At 40.8% G+C, this 21,107-nt stretch overlaps 1 protein-coding gene and 1 long non-coding RNA gene across 2 annotated transcripts in view; one reads left to right on the forward strand and one right to left on the reverse strand.

Moving 5' to 3' along the window:
- The window catches only part of LOC118616886, a 36,573-nt gene extending 21,880 nt beyond the window's left edge, over positions 1-14,693 (forward strand). The window contains exon 3 of the long non-coding RNA XR_004956726.1: positions 14,585-14,693. This is a non-coding gene — a long non-coding RNA (uncharacterized LOC118616886). The remainder of the gene's footprint in view (positions 1-14,584) is intronic.
- Positions 1-19,629, reverse strand: part of GNB4 (G protein subunit beta 4) — a 41,737-nt gene extending 22,108 nt beyond the window's left edge. Inside the window, exons 1-2 of the mRNA XM_036242404.1 lie at positions 19,566-19,629; positions 2,923-3,021 (exon numbers count right to left, since the gene is read on the reverse strand). Of these exons, the coding sequence (XP_036098297.1) occupies positions 2,923-2,979 (57 nt within the window). The 5' untranslated portion in view covers positions 2,980-3,021; positions 19,566-19,629. The remainder of the gene's footprint in view (positions 1-2,922; positions 3,022-19,565) is intronic.
- Positions 19,630-21,107: the final 1,478 nt, after the last annotated feature.

Consider the following 21,107-nt stretch of genomic DNA (forward strand, 5'->3'; position numbering starts at 1 on the left):
CTGGGACTCCAGCAACCTGGCTCACACTGGTAGCCCCGCCCTGCTGACTCCCTGAGGCCCCGCCCCGCCCCACACAACTTCAACAAGCTGTTGCCACTTGCTTAACCATAGGATTGGCCGGTCTTGGATCCTGCTTCAGGTTTTTCCTAAATTCTTTCAAACGAGCAGCACCGGGCCTCAGCGAGCCCCATACCTCTCATTAAGTAACACACAGAAACAAACACAGGGAGGCAGCCAAAATGAGGAGACAAAGAAACAGGTCCCAAATGAAAGAACAGAACAAAACCCCAATAAAAGAACTAAGCGAAAGGGAGATAAGCAACCTAACAGATACTGAGTTCAAAATACTGCTTATAAGGATGCTCAATGAACTTAGTGAGAACCTCAGTGAACTTAGGGAGGGCATCAAGAGCATAAAAAAGTACCAGTTAGAAATCATGGATACACAGTTAGAATTAAAGGAGGCATTAACTGAAATAAAGAATAATTTACACAGCTTCAATAATAGAGTATGTAGATCCAAGGAGCAAACCATCGATTTGGAATATAAGGAAGCAAAAAATCCCCAATCAGAAGAGCAAAAAGAAAAAAGAATCCAAAAAAATGAGGATAGAGTAAGGAGCCTCTGGGATAACTTCAAGCGTGCCAACATTCGCATCTTGGGGGTGCCCGAAGGAGAAGAGAGAGAGCAAGAAATCGAAAACCTGTTTGAAACAATAATGGCAGAAAACTTTCCTAACTTGGTGAAGGAAACAGACATACAAGTCCAGGAAGCACAGAGAGTCCCAAACAAGATGAACCCCAAGAGGCCCACACCAAGACACATCATCATCAAAATGCAAAAGGTTCAAGACAAAGAGAGAATCTTAAAAGCAGCCAGAGAAAGGCAGCTAGTTACCTACAAGGGAGTACCCATTAGGCTGTCAGCTGATTTCTCAAAAGAAACTTTGCAGGCCAGAAGGGAGTGGCAAGAAATATTCAGAGTGATGAAAACCAAGAACCTACAACCAAAATTACTCTATCCTGCAAAGCTGTCATTTAGAATCGATGGACATACAAAAACTTTCCCAGACAAGAAAAAGTTAAAGGAGTTCATCACCACCAAACCGTTATTATATGAAATGATGAAGGGTCTTTTTGAAGAAAAAGATAAAATGTATGAACAAACAAAATGGCAATGAATACATATCTATCAACAATGGAATCTACAAACAAAATGAACAGGAAGAACTGAAACATTCTCATAGATACAGAGAACATTTTATTGGTTGCCAGTTGGGAAGGGGGTTGGGGGAATGGGTGAAAAAGGTGAAGGGATTAAGAAGCACAAACTCATTGCTAGGCTGACAAACCTCAAAGGGAAAGGGGTTGGGGGGGGGGGAAGAAATAAGCCAAAGAACTTATATGCATAACAAATGGACACAGACAATAGTGTGGGAAAAGGTGGGAGGGGGGCGGGAGTGGGGAGGAGGGGGTCAATGGGGGAAAAATGTGGAACATCTGTAATACATTTTACATCCAACAATAAAGATTTGGAAAAAATAAAAAATAAAATAAAAATGAGATGTGCTTGTCCAGTCAGGAGATCCTGCCAGCATCTGGAGCAAGTCACAAAAAGTAGAGATGGTTGAGAATCCTTTCTGGTGGTAGCAGCAACATCTAGTTCGGAGATTAGCCCATGAAGCCTTCCCTGTTCATCACAGGCAAAATAAATCCCTCCTCTGTTTTGTCAGCTTTGTTCCGACACCTAAGGTATCAGCTCCAACTTTTATTCACATCTAATTAATTAAGTTCTTTGCATTCCTGGCAATAAGACTGGTTATGATTTCAATCCACTCAGAATCAACATTTTCCCAGGGAGTGTTCTTTGCCCAAACCTTGTTTTCCCTGCTCCTTTCCCTCTTTTCTTGTAATAACTTTGTAGAAAGCCTGTGCTTGTTCCTTTTTTCTTACTCCTCACTTTCAAATTACGAGTTCTTCTGAAATACCTATAGCAGAAAGTTCATCCTGGAGAGGGCCTCAGCAGTGGTCCACATTATTAGAGATTCTCCCTGCTTCACGCCCAAGTTCTTCATTTATACTTGCAAGCTGCTTTAGCCCTTACTTTCTCCCTGTGACAAGAAGTAAGCAGCGCCAGGCTACACACAATTAGACTCTTTCCTCCACCCTGTTAACGAGGCTTCCTGACAGATGGCATGTCTGGGTCCTCTCATTTTTTCTCTGCCTACTTTGCTATTCCTCGGTCCAGGCAGGCATCTCTTTCCACTGTTCCAAAGAAAGGATTACTGGAGTTGTCCCCGAGGGAGTGCTACCTACTTTGTGTGAGATTTACAGCTGCAGAAACTCTTCTGAGCCTTCCCACCCCTGAAGTATCACCACATTTGACAACTCTTCACCATCCTATTACGAAGTTCCAAGTGTCTTTTAATTTTGTTACAGATGGAGCTTGTATTTGTTTCTTATGCTCTTTACTGTTTTAAGTTGATTATCAAGAGTTAAAGATGACAGATGTCTTTATCATGTCACTAATCATTTTTGATGTTTTCTGCAAGCTAATGGTTTAGAGATGAATAATTTTTAGTTTATTACGTGATAATATCTGCCTCATCGTATTGCATCAAATATCAAACTTCGATTCCAGGTGGGTGGCTAAAGAGAGAATTACGTTCATCGTTCAGCAGGGATCACATGCATGATATTATCTTTTTCAGAACACAGAGGCCACTAGTCCAAATACTTATATGTTGGGGATGATTTTTGGAGTGTTCTTTAGAGACATGATAAAAACAATTGACCATTTCCAGTCTTATAAATTATTTAATATATGTAGAATGATGACCTAATGAGCAAATTTGGTTCATTACTGGTACTAAATAAAAGTGTTAAAAATGTTTCTGAAAAAATGAAAAAGATTGCTCTTACCTGGATCTGATTCCGCAGTTGTTCGGCTTCCTGCCTCAACTGTTCCAGTTCACTCATTTTTAAAAATTCGTTTACTTCAAAATTAACAACACAAAGCAACTATAAAAAGGGAGAGAGAAAGAATTCAGTTTTCCACTTACATATTAATGTACTTTTTATTTTATTTTATTTTTTTACATTTTTTCATATTTTGTTCAGATAGAGTAGGAAGAAGGAAGGGAGGGAGGGGGAGGGAGAGAGAGAGAAACATCAATGTGAAAGGGACACATCGAGTGGCTGCCACCCGCACAAACCAGGGCCGGGGACAAACCGCAACCGAGGTACATGCCCTTAGCGGGAACCAAACCCGGGTCTCTCTGGTCCGCAGGCCGATGCTCTAACCGCTGAGCTAAACCGGCCAGGGCTTTATTTTTTTTTTATGTACTTTTCTATTAATTTAATCCCTAGTACCTTTTTTTTTTTTAATCCTCACCTAAGGACATTTTTCCATTTTTTGTTCAGATAGAGTGAGAGGGAGAAAGAGGAAGAGAGAGAGAGAAACATCAACGTGACAGGGACACATCGAGTGGCTGCCTCCCACATGACCCAACCAGGGCTGGGGACAAACTGCAACTGAGGTACATGCCCTTAGCAGGAACCAAACCCGGGTCTCTCTGGACCACAGGCCAACGCTCTAACCACTGAGCAAAACTGGCCAGGGCATTAATGTGCTTTTTAAATATAGCTTCTTTTTGGTCCTTTTGAAACTCCAATGAGAGTCAATTATTACTAGAATGTAAAATTGCTTAATAAATATAAATCTATATTATTTATAAAGGATTTTATGGTAGAATGTGATCAGAGGATGGAAGAGAAAGCTTGAGTTGTAGTTTTCAAGACTAAATTATAGAGAATTAGTACCAGAATGGAGTCCAGTGAGAAATACTTTACACCAGGGCACCAACAGATATCCCCACTTAGCTGTCTAACAGGCACTTCCAACTTAACACTTCAAAACTGAACCCCAGTTCTTCCCTGTATCAGTAAATGGTAAATCCATCTTTCCAACTGTTTAAGCCAAAAACCTGGGAGTTTCCTTAACTTCTCTTTCCTTCAGATCCCACATGTAAACCATCGGCAAAGTACATCAGTTAGTTTTTCAAAAAAATATCCAGGCTTTGACCAACTCTAACTACGTCCACTTTGACCACCTTGGTCCAAGCCACCACCTCTCTCACCTGGTCTGCTTTCTATTGCTTTCAACCACTCTTCAGTCTGTTCTAAATACAGCAACTGGCGATCCTTTTAAAACACAAGTCACTCTTCTGCTTTAAATCCTACAACGGTGTTCCACTCCACTCGGAGGAGAGCTGCACCCCTTACCCTGAACTACAGAGCCCTGCTCAACTCTACATACTCCGCCTCTGACCTCCTTGTGTCTGTCTGTCTGTCTGTCTGTCTGTCTGTCTGTCTCTCTCTCACTCTGATCCAGCCACTCAAAAGCATTCTTGATGTTCCTTGAATACACACATTAAGTGGACTCGGGCTTCAGTGTCCTTATACTTGCTCTCCCCCTGCCTGAAATGCTCTTGCCCCTGGTGTTTCCATCCCTTGCTCCCTTACTTCTGCTCAAATGTTACCTCGCAGAGGGACCTTCACTGATAGCACTACGCACCCACCCAGCCCCCTTCCCGTCTCCATCAGGTCACCAAAGACTCAACACCAGCTAGCGGGTCTCTGCTCATCTGCTGTCTGCTTCCTCCTGGTAGAATATAAGCTCCTTAATGCAGGGGCTTTGTCTGCTTTGCTCTTTGCTATAGGTTATAGCACCTAACACATTTTTTTCTCCAGTAAATCAGCTAACCTGAAATAGCTTAAATAAAGGACATATGTTCTAAAGATTTCGGACGAGCAGCACAGAACCAAAAGGCATGAGCATTACTACCTCAGGGAGAGACAAGAGGCTACAAACTAGTAGTATTCTTTCTCTAACTGGCCTGTTTTTCTCTTCAGATCTTTGGTTTTCCTCTTCCTACAGAATAACTTCCTCTGCTTCTCCAAGCACAACAGGCTCCGTTTATATCTCTTCAGGTCACGAGTAGAGCCCAAAATGACTGTCCCAACGCCAAATTCCCACTATAACTTTTTCTGGGTATCCATCCTTCACTTACTTCAACTCTGAAGTGGTACTGAAATTGCTGACTAAAACAATTTTAAACTCATAATTTAACAGAAATTAGTTTGATATAAGCACAGTGCTCTTTCAATGACTATAACTTCTTAATTGTAAGTTCTTTTTCAACATGAATATTTGATTCATTTAACACATTTTAGGTTAAAGCATTGTAAGTTGAGCAGAAAGCCGCATATCAGTTATCTTTTAAAAGTTAAGCTGTACCAGTTACAAATATCAAAAAATACCAATGAGCCACTGTATCCAAGCCAGTTTATTAAACAAAATGGAAAAGAATCCAGTTGCATAATTCAAATTGTCTTCTCCCTCCACTTCTTCAGATGCCTACAGAATTTTTACTAAAGCAAGGCATTATGTAGCCTGTATAATTATACTGCTGTGTTAGTGAACAGCTATTTTAATCTCTATGAGACAAGGAAATACAAATATCTTAGCTACTAATGATTTTCATTCTGATCATGAAAGCATATAAAATGAAAAATAAATTGCACTTAAAAATGTTAAGCATAAACTACTTTTGCTTACTAATAAGTCTATTCATCAGAAAACTTAATTTCAAGTGTGTTATTATAATTAAATCTGTAGCTCTGGCCAGTGTGGCTCAGCGGTTAAAGTGTCGGCCCGCAGACCAGAGAGTCCTGGGATTGGTTCCCGCTAAGGGCATGTACCTCGGTTGCAATTCGTCCCTGGCCCCAAGGGGTCGTGCAGGTGGCAACCAGTTGATGTGTCTCTCTCACATCGATGTTTCTCTCTCTCTTCCTCCCTGTCTCCCTCCTACTCTATCTAAAGATAAATGCAAAAATGTCCTCGGGTGAGGACAAAAAAATAATAAAACCTGTAATGTTCTACTTTTCTCTTTGCAATCCTGATTCATACTTTGTAAAATTTTAAAAAACCCTAAACTCATTATTAATTAGGTAAGGTATTTAAAGCTTTTATGATCATTCTTATCAAGAAATGTAAATACACACTTGCCTACCCATCCCAAATATTCCATATACATATTCCCATGTGGCTTTCTTTCTCAAGACATCAGCCAAAGACTTAGAGCTGCATGGGTGAATGGATAAGAGAGAAAAACAGAAGTTAGAGATGCTGAAACTGTAGCACAGGCACTAAGTTTTGTTTTTTATTTTGCTACCAAATTTCTCATTACACTGAAAATTTTGTGTTTTTTATCTTGTTTTGTTTTAATCCTCACTCGAGGATATTTTTCCACTTATCTTCAGATAGAACAGGAGGGAGGGAGAGAGAGAGAGAGAAACATCAGTGTGAGAAAGACACATCAATTTGTTGCCACCCACATGACCCCAACCAACGCCAGGGATGAATCGCAGCTGAGATACATGCCCTTGGCTGGAATTGAACCCGGGACTCTCTGGTCCACGGGCTGACGCTCCAACCACTGAGCCAAACTGGCCAGGACTACACTGAACATTTTTAAGTGCCCCAAAAGTAAATCAATTCAGCCTCTTGAAAGCCAAAGGCAGTCTGTTTTGTCTCTTTAGGAAACAAATCAGGTGCTCTCAGGGTCAGGTTTATTTCCCTTCATCTGACCAGTGTTTTCTGGCATAGTTCATTCTTTCACTAAACATTGACTGAACGCCTATTATGTGCCAAGAATTGAGGCTACATGTAAATAAGACATAGTCCCAGCTCTCCAGGACTTTGCAGTCTAAGAAGAAAAACAGACATTTAAGTGCTTGCTCGCACAGGTCCGTCATCCACCACCCTAGGCCCTCAGGCCAGGCGCGTTTCAGAATTTGGAAGTGTTCAGATTTTTAAAAAGTATATTCATCATATATAACATAATACCCCAAATGGACCCTGGGGAAACATGACACATAATCAAGAAGGAGTACTCCTGCAGCAAAATTAAGCAAATTCACAAGTAGGTGGGAAAAAACAGACTAGCAAATTTTATGTCGGTTCAGATTAGCTTGGTTGTGGCAGCAAATGAATTCAAATCACATGAGCTTTTGCCATTTAAACAATTTATTTTAAAAAACTGAAATTTCAAATAATTTTGGATCTCCAAACTGTGGATAGAGATTGTTAACCTGTAATATATAAAAGGAGAATTGGCTGGTATAAAGACATGATGACCCAGAACCCAAAAGATACCAAGCAAGAGTCAGCCAACCAAGGGATGACATTTATCAGCACTTCTTATGATATGCCATGCACTGTCCAAAACTTTCATAGTAACTCTTTTAACAACCTCAAATCGACCTCAGAAGGTAGATGTTAATATCTTCCTGCATTTTTTTTTTTTTATCCTCACCCGAGGACATTTTTCCATTTTTTTGTTCAGCTAAGAGTGGGAGGGGGAGAGAGAGAGAGAGAAACATCAACATGAAAGGGACACATCGAGTGGATGCCACCCGCACGACCGACCAGGGCCAGGGACAAACTGCAAGCGGTAACCAAACCCAGGTCTCTCTGGACCGCAGGTCCACAGTCTAACCGCTGAGCCAAACCGGCCAGGGCTCTTCCTGCATTATTCCTATTATTTTTATCTAGAGTCCTAATGTACATAAAAAATGAGACTATCCTGACCTACTGTCAATCCAAATCACCATGTGACTCACTTTTCCACTCAACAAACACATACGACTTAACACCCAACCCGCAACAGGCACAGGAATAGACCTACCCCAATGAAAAAAGCAGGTATGTGCCCAGCCTGTGTGGCTCAGTGGATTGAGGGTCATTCCATGTACCAAGAAGTCACCAGTTTGATTCCCAGTCAGGGCACATGCCCAGGATGTGGGCTCGATCCCTAGTAGGGTCATGCAGGAGGTGGCCCATCGATATTTCTACCTCTCTCTCCCTCTACCTTCCTCTCTCTCTCTAAAATATCAATAAGAACACATGTTTAGCCCTGGCTGGTGTGGGTCAGTGGTTAGAGCGTCAGCCCGTGCACTGAAGGGTCACAGGTTCGATTCCCAGTCAAAGGCATGTACCTGGCTTGCAAGTTTGATACCTGGCCCCAGTCGGGGTCATGTGGGAGGCAACCAATTGATGTCTCTCTCTTACATTCATGTTTTTCTCTCTCTCTTCTCCCTTTCCACTCTCTCTAAAAATCAATGGAAAAAAAATTTCCTCAGGTGAGGATTAACCAAAAAAAACACAATAAAGAAAAACAAACAAACAAACAAACAAACAAAACTGTATTTTAAAAAAAAAAAATCCCGGCTGGTATGGCTCAGTGGATTTGAGCATCATCCCATGAACTGAGGGGTCCTGGTTCAATTCCTAGTCAGGGCACATGCCCAGGTTGTGGGCTTGATCCTCAGCAGGGGGACTGCAGAAGGCAGCTGATCCATGTTTCTCTTCTTTCCTCTCTCTCCAAAAAAATCAATAAAAATATATTTCCAAGAAATGCAGATAATAGTGATTATATTAGGATGAAAGTGCTCCAATTGAGCACATATATAAAGTGCTACATCACCAAAACTAAATGTTTCCTGAGAATGTGACTGAACTCAGTACATTGAAGATTTCCTTTAAACTTGATGTAATACATCTGAAACCAATGTATGTGTTTTTGCTGAAACCATTTTAGTACGCTTATATTTTTAGCTGTACTACCTCTTAAAGTAACAAGTTCTATAAATTCACCATCAGCTATGTAAAACAGCAGGGCATTTCCTTCTTTTTAAAAAAAATACAAGCCTATTTGTTATTGTTGTTGTTAATCCTCACCCAAGAATATTTTTTCCATTGATTTTTAGAGTGAGTGTAAGGGAAAGAAGGAGAAAGAGAGAGAGAATCATCGATGTAAGAGAGACACATCGATTGGTTGCCTCTGGCACGCACCCTAACCAGGGCCTGGACTGAACCTGCAACCCAGGTACATGCCCTTCACTGGGAATTGAACCCAAAACCCTTTTGTTCACAGGCCAATGCTCTAACCACTTAGCACACCAGCTAGGGCCAAGCCTATTCTTTTAAATATGTTTTTATTGATTTTAGAGAGAGAGAGAGAGAGAGACACTGATGAGAGAGAAACATGGATCACCTGCTGAGGCCACAACCCCAACTCTACCCTCACCACTAACGTTCTGAAAAACCCATCAATCACCCTGGCTGGTTTGGCTCAGCGGTTAGAGCGCCCGCCTGCGGTCCGGAGAGACCCGGGTTCGGTTCCCGCTAAGGGCATGTACCTTGGTTGCAGTTTGTCCCCGGCCCTGGTTGGTTGTGCGGGTGGCAGCCACTCGATGTGTCCCTTTCACATCGATGTTTCTCACTCTCTCTCTTCCTCTCTCTCCCTCCCACTCTGTCTGTACAAAAAATGGAAAAATGTCCTCGGGTGAGGATAAAAAAAAAAAAGAAAAACCCATCAATCAAAGGGAGCTTGAACAGTGTATTCATTTTGAGTTACATTTAGTTTTATACTATTGCTCTGATTTTCCTGCTGATGTTTCCATCCTGCAACACTCAGTATCACATATACCAGCAGCACTCTTCAGCAGCCTGAAAGGAACACACGTCACTCCGTCTTCATACTCTCTCATTATCGCCTCTAATGACTCACTAAGATGTTCCCTCACTGAAAGATCAGTTAGCACATAAACTGGTGACATTTACACACCAACATGTCTCTTCTTTGTATGTTAAGGCATGGGGGAGTCTTTGTGTGTTTTTAAATTTGTTTTTCTACCCTGAAAGCTTCTATAATGGCACATTAGTAATTAATAAATATTATAAAATCCCTTGTTGATAAATTTTAGTTCCCACTGATAAAAGTTAACATAACCATGGAAACTAATATCTAAGTTTAAAAATCTTTAAATATCAACTGTTTTTGCTTTTTACACCATATGAAAAGGAGACAACATGTTTCAAAGAGCTCCCCCCCCCCCCCCCCCCCCCCCCCCCGCCAAACAGCTTCCCTACAGGCCCATTTAATAAGTAAGGCACATAATGAAGACCCCTTGTTGACAAACTTAAATTGCCTCACATAATTAGCTGCCTACCATTTTCCATTTAAATACATCATTTAATTATAGAAGTCTAGCAAGTAAAAAAATATTTTAAATTATTTCCTTATAAAAACTGGTCATCATACGCCTTATTAACTATCCTAAATATGATGTATAATCTGTGTCACATGCTAATTAGACAATAAAGCCTCATTCAGCTTAAACTGCATTATTGGGTTTTCATTTCACATTACCAAATAAAGCCCAATTTCTGTACTTGAAACAATTCCTGGGTAAAGGTGTTTAGATGGGGGAACTTATAAAAATTGAAGGAGAAAAAAATGGACTCAAGCCATTGCTAAATGTTACTATAACAAAAATATAAAAAATATCTACGTAAGAGTCCAGAGATTATTAGCTTATAGCAGGGACCACTGTTCTCACCTTTGTCCCTCCTAAGGCAGTGGTCTCACTCCATGGTATACATTCTATCAATTTCTCTATAGCTAAAATTTATATTACAAGTTGGATGAAGAAACAGTGAGGTTTCTAAAAGCAAGGCATTTTTGCACAGGATGAATGTTTAAGGAAAAGTGATTACCAAATGTTTATATAACAAAAAAGTATGTGGCTATTAAGAAAAGAATGTTAGCGCTCTAAGAACTTGCAAAGATGCCAACACTAATGATACCTTCTGATCAAATGCCCCATTTTGGGGTTCCAGCTGTAAGTAGATGAGCATCCCAGTAGAATCTGGCCTTACCCAGCAAAATATATACTGAATTTCCTTGGTAATAACTCTAGGGCACAGAACCAACCGTACTAAACCCAAAATTTGGGGGGGGGGGGGAGTTAAGCTGTACACTGCTTTAAATATACAATGTGGACATTAAGAGAAATTTTACTATTATTTTAGTAGGTTGCTAGTACACTAGTGTTGAAATAATTTAATGTGATTTCTAAACATTAAATAAGATATGGTTCTCAGCAATTTGAGAAGAAAAGGCTCCATAATACATACTGTAAAAATGGTATTGAGGAACTTATCAAGCAATTTTTGACATAACTACTGCACCAAAAGAAATTCTTTGGGCCCGGCCAATGTAGCTCAGTGGTTGAGCATCAACCCATGCATCACCAGTTGGATTCCCAGTCGGGGCACATGGCCAGATTGTGGGTCCAATCCCCAGTGGAGGACATGCATGAGGCAGCCAATCGATGTTCTCTCTCATCGATGTTTCTACCTCTCTCCCTCTCACTTCCCCTCTCTCTAAAATCAATAAAGAAAAAAAATATTTTTAAAGAAGTTCTTTGGTAGCTAGCTGTACCATCCATAGGACATTAGTAGGAAAGTAGTGAAGCATAATAATCAAGAGTGCTGCTTACAGGACCCCACTGTTGAGGTTTGATACTGGCTTCCACTGGTGTATGTTCACTGACATGCAGAGAAGGCAACAAAGGTTAACTGAAATTCTTATTGCAGTTAAGAAAAATATGCCTTTGAATATGAAAAAAATTTTAATAGAATTATTTTTAAACAGAAATCATTTTGAGTAATCAAAATACTTTGGAGCTAGTTTTATTTTTTCATCCTAAGCCAGACATCTCTTCAAATCTAACCATTGCCCTTTTTCTTTTCATTCTTTCCAATGTTATTATGATTAATCTAGAGGCTAACCTAAAATAAATATTTTCAAGTCTCTGTAATTTAAAAGTTAATTATCCAGTTTGTGATCAAAGTTCTTCCTCCTCTTCCCTACCCCATCACCATTTATCCCCCCTTTGCTCTCTTCCCCCTCCACCCACAATCAAGGTCCTTACATTTTTGTTTCTTCCTACTGACCTACTCTATTCATCTTCTGCTTATTAGAATTACCTCCACCAGAGGGCAGACCAAAAAAGAGGAAGTTAGGAAAACAAAGTTGGTAACTCGTCAGCTTCCAGAGAAACTTTAGCAGTGTCACCAAAAAACTTCAAACAACACTAACATTATAAGATTCTCTGAGACAGCCTAATGTGAAAACAGGATTAGACAAAACACGGGAAAATAGTTGGCAAATATGGATTCATGTATCTATTCATTTATTTAAATATCTGAGTTCCAAACACATGCCAGGCACATTCCAGACTCTAGGGATTCAGCAGTAAACAAAACAAACAAAAGTTCCCATTGTCATGGAGCTTTATTCTATATTTGTCTAGGAGAAAGATAATAAAGCACATAAGTAAATAACAATTTCAAGTACAGATAAATACTACACAGGAAAAAATACTGCAAGAAATTAGAGGGTGACAAAGAAGGTTATTTTTATTTATTTTTTTATTATTATTTTGTTGCTGTTAATCCTCACCCGAGGATATTTTTTCATTGAGTTTTTGAGATAAAATAGAAGGGAGGGAAGGAGGAAGAAACACACAGAGAGAGAAATATCGATGTGAGAGAGAGACATGGATTGGCTGTCTCCCACATGACCGCCACCGGGGCCAGGGATTGAACCTGCAACCCAGGTGCCTGCCCTTGACTGGGAATCGAGCCCTCAACCCCTCAGTGATGCTCTAACCACTGAGCAAAACCGTCCAGGGCAAGAAGGCTATTACACAAATTAATCTAAGTAAAGACCTGAATGAAACGACTGAATGAGTCATGCCTTAAATTGAGGAACAGCAGTCCAGGAAGAAGAAACAGTAAATGCAAAGGCCTTGAGGCAGAAACCAAGCTGGTATGCTGCTGAATCAACAGCACAGAAGATAGTGAAGCTGGAGGGAAGTGAGCAAAGCAGAAGAGATTAGGGAGATGAGCAGGAACCCAACCATGTGACCACGTAGGCCTCCTGACCATAGTGAAAACTTCAGATTGTATCTAACAGCAATGGGTTCAGATGACTGAGAGATACAATCTGATTAGCTTTACATCTTTTAAAGTTCATGCTGGCTGCTGGGAGACAGAGACTGGAAGCTGAAAGACCAGTTAGCTACTGCAACAGCTCAGGTTCGGAAGGAGAGTGGTTTGTCACGGGAGTACTAGTGGCAGTGGAGGTGATACGAAATAGTCAAATTTGGAATAATTGTTGAGTTAGAGCCCATAATACTTGCCAATGGAGGAATAGATGTAGGATGAATAAAACATGGAAACTGAGGATAACTCTTAGGATTTTTAGCATGAGCAACAGGGTGGGTGGTGGAACCAGTTGCTGAGATGAAGAAGAGTAAGAAACCACAGCCAGTGAGGCAGGATGAAAATAAGAGTCAGTGTCCCAGAAGCCAAAGGGGAAAAAATGCTTCAATGAGAAAGAAGTTATATCTATTACCTGTGTCAATTGTGGCCGAGAGATCTAACTTGGCAAGACCAACATCCCTGGTGACCTGGTTAATAATGGTTTCATAGTACAGAAAGGAAACCTCTCTCTCGAGGGGATTCAGAAGAAGATGGGAGATGAGGAGTAGAGACAGCCTACGTAAACTCTTTGATTTTTTTGGTTGTTTTGGATACATTTAAAGTTTAATTTTTACCTTTTTATTTTTTAAAATTTCAAACTTAAAGTTGGAAAAAGTCGTATAATGAACACTCTGAGACCCTCACCTAGAATCACCAACTGTTAACATCTGCCACATCTGCTTTACCTTTACCACTCTCTGTAGATATAATATTACTGCTTATCCATTTGGGAGTCTATTGAAGATATATTTTGACCCTTTACTCCTAATTTACTGTGTATCTTCTAAGAACAAGAGCATCCCCTTACATAACCACAGTACAATGACCAAATTCAGGACATTTAAAATTGATACACCACCATTATTGAATATGCAGTACAGATTCAGATTTTACCAGTGTCCCAAAAATGTTCTTGATCAACTGGATTTTCCAATGAAAGATCCAATCCAGGATTGCGCTTCAATGAAGTTCAGATCTCTTGAACTTCCTGTAATCTGGAATGCTTCCCTTTGCCTTCCTTTATCTTTCAGACTATTAACATACTGGAAGACTAAAGACCACTTTGTAGAATAATCCTCAATTAAGGTTCCTCAATTGTTTCCTCATGATTAGATTTTGGTTTGCATTTTGGAAATACTACAGACAAGAAATGATGTCTCCCTAGTTCAAACACATCAAGAAGAATATGCTTATCCCACTATTGGTGATGTTAACTTGGATCACTTGGTTGGGGTGGTGTCTGCCAGATTCCTCCACTGTAAAGTTGTTTTCCCTTCAGTCGTTAATCTCTAGAGGGATCACTGGAAAGTGTACTAATATCATTTTCCCTACCAAACTTTCTCTGTTAGTAGCACTTGCCTAATTAATATTACCATGATAACTGCAAACTGTTAGACTTCTATCGTTTCTTCTACATTTTTTATTGGCAGTCTACTTGGCAGTGCTTTTCCTTATTTCACTTATTATAGACCTGTAAATTCTTTTTTTATTCAGTGGGTTGTAATGCATTATCGTTAATTCATTTTGATACTCAAATTTTCCCAGATTTGGCCAGTCAAGCTAGTTCCTATGCCCTTTTCACATGTCCCCATCAATTTTTTGAACACTTCTTCGCTTGTATTCTAGGCTCATCTCATCTTTCCCTGCCCTAGCTGTGGAAGCAGCTACTTAGATCTGGGCACTGGTTGTGCTCACTGCTACGAGGCTGTCATTGCTTCCAGGCCCTTTCATTAGACAGAACTAGGAAATGTAAGTGTATATATGTATGAAGGTATGTATATTTTAATCACAGGTGCATTTGATAGCTCTAATTCTAATCCACTACCAAGGAGTTCTTCATTGCCTTCTTCCACTTCACATTTTTATTTCCTTTCTCTCACAGTTAAAACCCCAGATCCCAAATATTAATAAATGTACTCATTTACCCAATCCTACAATAGACACAAAACAGTTTCAGAACTGCTATGTCTTGTCTCTACCACTATAAATACAGGGTTCAAGATTTTTTTTTTTGGCAGTCCATTTTATCTTTAGATTAAAGGTATATAGTCAAAATCCTATGTTAAAAACATAGTTGGGCCTGGCCAGTTTGGCTCAGCGGTTGGAGCGTCAGCCTGTGGACCAGAGAGTCCTGGGTTTGGTTCCCGCTAGACCCTAGCGGCTAGGGGCATGTACCAAAAATATTTGGGGGCCAAATATATGCTGAAAGAAGATGATATGACTTTGGTGGTGGGCACACAATGCAATATACAGATCATGTATCATAGAAATGTACACTTGAAACCTATATGATCTTATAGGTGCCACGCCAATAAATGTAATAAAATATTTAAAAATAAAAACATTCTTAGATTCATTTTTCTTCAGAGAGTTGATGTTATTCATTGAAATAGTTGGTTCATTTGTTGCTGTTTGTATTCAATTTTGGAGGTTTTTTAACCCAATCTTGTTAATTTTATTTTTGAACATAAAAACATTAACAAGTTTCCAAAACTCAAAACTACAAAAAGGCATAATCAGAGCAGTGCCATTCGCTCCATTATCCCTTTTACTCACTTCCTACCCACCCTCTGTAAGTGAATAGTTTCTGGTTATCTCTCCTGTATTTATTTTTGTTCTACTAAAAAAAGTATGCTTTCTACATGTGGAGCAGAGATGGGGCAGAATACTGAAGCAAGAAAGAATTTTATTTAAGATGGGACACATAACAGAATGTTTGTATAATAACGTAAATGATACCATAGAAACTGAAATTGAAGCTGTAGGAGGGATGGGATAATTACGGGGCAAATAGCTATCAAAATATCTTCTAGCGTAGCCATGGCCGGGTTGCTCAGTTGGTTGGAGCATTGTCCAATACACCAAAAAGATGGAGGGTTTGAGTCCCAGTCATGGCACATACCTAGTTTTCAGGTCCAATCCCTGGTCAGGGCACATATGGGAGGCAACCAATCAATGTTTTTTTCTTTCTCTCTCTCAAAATCAATCAATCAATCAATCAATCAATCAATCCTCGGGTGAGGATTAAAAATCTTTTAAAAATGTATCTTCTGGTTTGAGGGATATCAAAGGGTTACCATATTAAAAAATAGATTGCCATCCTGTTTGTAACTTTCCAAATTAGTTATATCTATGGCTCTGGAGAACCCATATTAAAATGGGGTTATTATTTTGGAAGGATAATTAAGCTATCACTATCTATTAATGTTAACAGAAGAAATTCTGCCATAGCAAGAGGGAGGTTTTGAACTCTGAGCTAGACATTTAATCAGGAATAAATAGAGAGGCAAGAGGAGAACGCCTGATGTGATCTGTGTAATAACACACCAAGTAGTAACAATCATGCTGGAAAACAAACCCACATCTCTAACATGTCTTGGAAAGATTAAAAATATGCTAATAATTTATGCTAGCTATTGAGGATCATTCCTCAGGCCCTGGCTCTAAGTCAACGTGGCACAGAGAACATGGACTTAAGAGAGAGAGAGAGATCTGACCTTGAGTCCCAACTGAGTTACTTAACAACTACATGATCACTGGCACATCTCAGAGATGGCTTCCTTAACTGTGGAACTGGACAATGCCTCTTTTTCCAAGTTAATGTGAGAGATAAACAGAATAATATATACCAATGCCCCTGACCCAGAACAGATGTTTAATAAACAGATGTTCCTATAATAAATGCAGATTAAACCAGTCAGCAAGGTAAAGAAACTAATCACACAGTATACCTCAGAGAAATCAAACCATCTCAGGCAGTATTGGTAAGGGCAGAAAAATGTATAATACTTAGTTCCAATTCTCAATTTTCAAAATGTCCCAGAATCTATTTTTAAAGTGTGAAAATATGTGCTGACATACTAAAGTGCCAATGATTTAAAAGAAACAATTCTGGGGAAATGTGATCAAACAGTACAAACTTCCAGTTATACGATGAGTAAGTTTTTGGGATCTTATGTACAGCATGATGACTATGGTTACCTATACTCTATCGCACACTTGAAAGTTGTTAAGAGAGTAGATCTTTTTCAAAAAATATTTTTCCTTTATTGATTCTAGAGAGAGGAAGGGAGAGGGAGAGAGAAAAAGAAACATCAACTGTCCACCTCCTGCATGCCCCCCACTAGGGATTGGGCCCACAACCTGGGCATGTGCCCTGACTAGGATTTGAACCGGCAACCTCTTGGTGTATGGGTCAATGCTCAACCACTGATCCACACCAGCTGGGCAAGAGAGTAGATATTAAATTCCCTCAGTCCTACCACTCTTCCACACAAAAGTAATTATGTAAGGTAACAGATGTGTTTAACTAACCTTATTGTGGTAATCATTTTATAATATACATGTATATTTAGTTTTCAATATATATGTATACTAAGTTTGTACATCTTAAACTTACACAGTATGTCAATTACATCTCGATAAAGCTGGAAAAATACTAAAAGAAGCAATTCTACAGGTTATTCTGAGAAATGACTCGGAATAACCTAAATATTGCCTATGGCTCACAAAGAGATAAACCTAAATACATCACAAGCCATACTAACCAATTTTATAATTTTATAAATGTGTATATACAAGAGAGTTAACCATGTTTTGAAAACAATATCTTAAAAGTTTATATTTCAGTTTCAAATTACTTTACCAACCAAAATGCAACAAGGAAAATCTTAAAATGATCTTTAGCCAAATATTGAAATATACAACAAACTTTCAGAGTTGTGGATAAAAAAGGGGGCTCTGTAATAAATCTAACCGAAAGTAATCTCAGAGTAATCTGATCAGAAATTTCTAACTGGATAGGTCACAGGTGGGTAGTTACACCTCAGGCCTAGTAAAAGGTTATCTTTGTCGTAGGCAAGCCCTATCCATTGTTTTTTTGTGCACAGGTTAATACACCTTTGAAATGCCCCCTTTTCTGACCCCCTCAGGAGAGTATATAACCTTGTTAAGTATCCTGTAATCCAGCGATTTTCAACTGGTGTGCTGAGGCAGGCCCACTGTTGTGCTGCAAGAATTTTTAAAACATGCAATACCTGACTATTGAGTCAGGGGCACCGACTTCTTTTCTTTAGATTGTCAAATAAAAAAATGACAACAGCCAACACAACAATATAGATTCCGGTATGAATGAATCAAAATTATACCTATTGTTTGGGAAGATCAGCAAAATATATATATATATTTTTTGGTGTGCCACAAAATTTTAGTAATTAGTTTATGTATGCCATGAGATGAAAAAGGCTTTAAAAAATCACTGTTCTAATCCAATCAATCGATGCTTTCTCCACCTTGCTTTTTCCCAGGGGTTCATGCAATGTTCCTTACATTCCAGCCTTAATTCCAAATGCATAAAAGAAACTGCAAAACTAATTCTCTGGGAGCATTTGACATCTTGCTTCCCCACATGTTGTCAGTGTGCTCAAATAAACTCTCATAAAAATTCTCTACAGCTTTGGACATTCTTACTTTCACAGAGCCTAGGATCAGTAATAACCCAAAAGCCCCACACTCAAGAGTCTTAAAACAAACCAAAAAAAAAAAAGTCTTAAAACGTGCAATGGCAGAGACTCAAAGCCTGCAATCTTGCGTGCACAGACCTTTGTTTTCCTCCCGACTAGAAATGACTTCTCTTTCATCTTAAATAAGCAGTGTGTGCTCGAACTCTACTCTACAATATGTACTTAAAGGTCACCATCGCAGTTTACTACACTAACATGGGCTGATAACACAGTGATCTAATCAACAAATTAAATGTCTTAAGGAAACTTCCCAGTAGGGTGCCAATCCACAAGCCGAGCTGTTGTGCTAGTGTCAGAGAGGCCGACAGATGCATCCAAATCTTTTACTAAAAGAGAAAAGGAAGGAGCGGTGAAAGGGGAACAGAGAGAGAGATGCAAAATAACAACGCACTGCTTCTATAAACAAATGAAAGTCTGTTTTTAAGCTTTTGGAAAGGCAACCTTCCCGTACAGAATAGAAGTAAATATTAAAATAGAAGGCAATCATTTGTTTTTCAACAGAAAAAAAAAATGTGGAGAGAAAAGGAAAACATTTGATCATGTACTGAACTTACAAGTGTTCGAAGTCCATTAATTTCCCTCACCCCCACCCCCCAAATGCGGGCATCACATCATTTCCAAAATAAATTTAACGCGAAACCACTGGGCTCATTTTTAGCACTCAGTTGAGAACTTTTATGAGCTCACCCTGCGCTCTCCACTCAATAACCCTTTGGGGCAATTCCGAATAAAAAAACTATTTTCAGGGTAAACACCGGCTTGCAGAGGAACCCGAGGGTCCGGAAGCCAGGGATACGGACCGTCCCCTGGTTTCCCGGAGCGCGCGGTCAGGGCGGCCCAGGAAATGCCCGAAGCGGCGGCGGAACGGTCGGTGGCCGCGCGGGAGCAGAGCGTGACCGAGGCGCGCCCACCCCGTCCCTGCCCGGCAGGGTCTGCCGCCCGGAGCCCCGAGTCCCTGAGTCCGGAGGACCCAGCCGGCCCCGCGCCGCCAACCGGGCTGGGTTCCTCCGGGCGGCCCTGCGGGAAGCCCTGGGTCCCCGTGCGGGGCGCACCGACGAGCCGCAGCTCGCGCGACTGCCGCCTACCTGGAGGGAGCTCGAGCCCGCGTCCACCGGGCGCCGCCTGGGTCCGCGGGGCGCTCAGCAGCCCCACGCGCGCAGAGCTGGCGTGCAGAGCGCAGAGCACCGCGGAGACCAGCGCCGCCGAGATCCGCCGGCCACACCCTGGCCCGCGACGTTCAGCTGCCAACTCCGCGACGCGCCGGGCCGGGGCGGGGACGTGGCTGGAGGCGCGAGGCGCGAGGCTCGAGGCGCGAGGCGCGCGGAGCCAGCGGGGACGCGCTGCAGGCGCGCGCAGACCCCGGAGCGCGCGCGGCCTGGGCGGGGGGCGAAGGGAGCGGGCTGCTTCTGCTTCCTATTTTCTGTCTCGTTTCCTGCCAGAAGAAGAAAAACATTAATTCCCAGGCAGTTTCGTTTTCTTGTCGGCGTGGCGCCGGGACGCCGGCGCACACTTCTGAGTAGCGCCCAAGTGGTGCGGCCAGTTTCCTTCCTGGTACCGCGTAAGCCTCAGTTTGCTCGTGGGCAGGATTGGGGAGGGGGCACTGATTTAGAAGACCCCAAGGACCCGTTTAGATGTAACATTGTGAAATTCTAAATGTAAGAAGTAAACTGAAGACCAGAGTTATACCAAATTGCATTGCAGTCCAAGGTCTACCATCGCTAGTTGTGCGACTGTGCCGTCTCAGGGCCTCGTCGTTGGAAAATAGGGATGATACCTGCCTCATTATGGTGCTAAAATAGTAAATGAGATAACGTTGACACAGAGCCTGCCTCTAAATAAATGATCAATACTTGGAAGCTATCGTTATTACTGTCACTGATGAAACCAGGCCTTCCAGATAACCCTGTCATGTCAAGTCACTCTTCTCTGCATGGGTTAAACATCCTAGGCATCTCAACTGACTTTTTTTCCTTCACATTTCTCTGGGTGTTTGATGTTTAAAATGTCATAAAGTGAATGCAACTACCCAATTTACTTGCTCTGAAGTCAGTACCCACCCGGGAGCAGTTTTCCTTTCTCCACCCCCATCTTTCTTCTGAGTTAATTTCAGTTTGACAGACTGTTGCTATAGCATTCCTTCTCTGACGTCAAACAATTTAAAGAAATAGCCCTGTGTAAGGAAAACTGCAGAGGAGTTCTTTGTGGAGTTTCTGCGCTGGAGAAAGATTTGAACAATATCATGAGAACTTGAACACCTCCGCAGCGTTCCATTCCTTCTTCTCAGCAGCTTCCCATTATCACCTGGAATAAATCTCTTAGTACCTTAGAAGAGTTGATGTCATGATAAGCAACATCTTGATAGCGACTGTGGAAAAAAAAAAAAGTGACCGTTTTATATAAAAGCCAGACCATGACAAAAGTGGGAAGAGTCATGGGGCTGGGATGATGAAATTATAGGTGGCTTTAGCCCAAATTTTCATTTTCCGTAAGGTGGGGTGCTATTTTCCATTAAGAAGAAAGGGGGAGAAATGCCAAATCTTCTGCATAGCAAAGTGTCAGGAAAGTTGATTAGGACCTATGTGGTTTGCATCTGTAACTTTTTAAATGTTTTAGTGATTAAATCCTGA

The sequence above is a fragment of the Molossus molossus genome, unplaced genomic scaffold (assembly GCF_014108415.1).
Source record: "Molossus molossus isolate mMolMol1 unplaced genomic scaffold, mMolMol1.p scaffold_m16_p_5, whole genome shotgun sequence".
Classification (NCBI taxonomy): domain Eukaryota; kingdom Metazoa; phylum Chordata; class Mammalia; order Chiroptera; family Molossidae; genus Molossus; species Molossus molossus.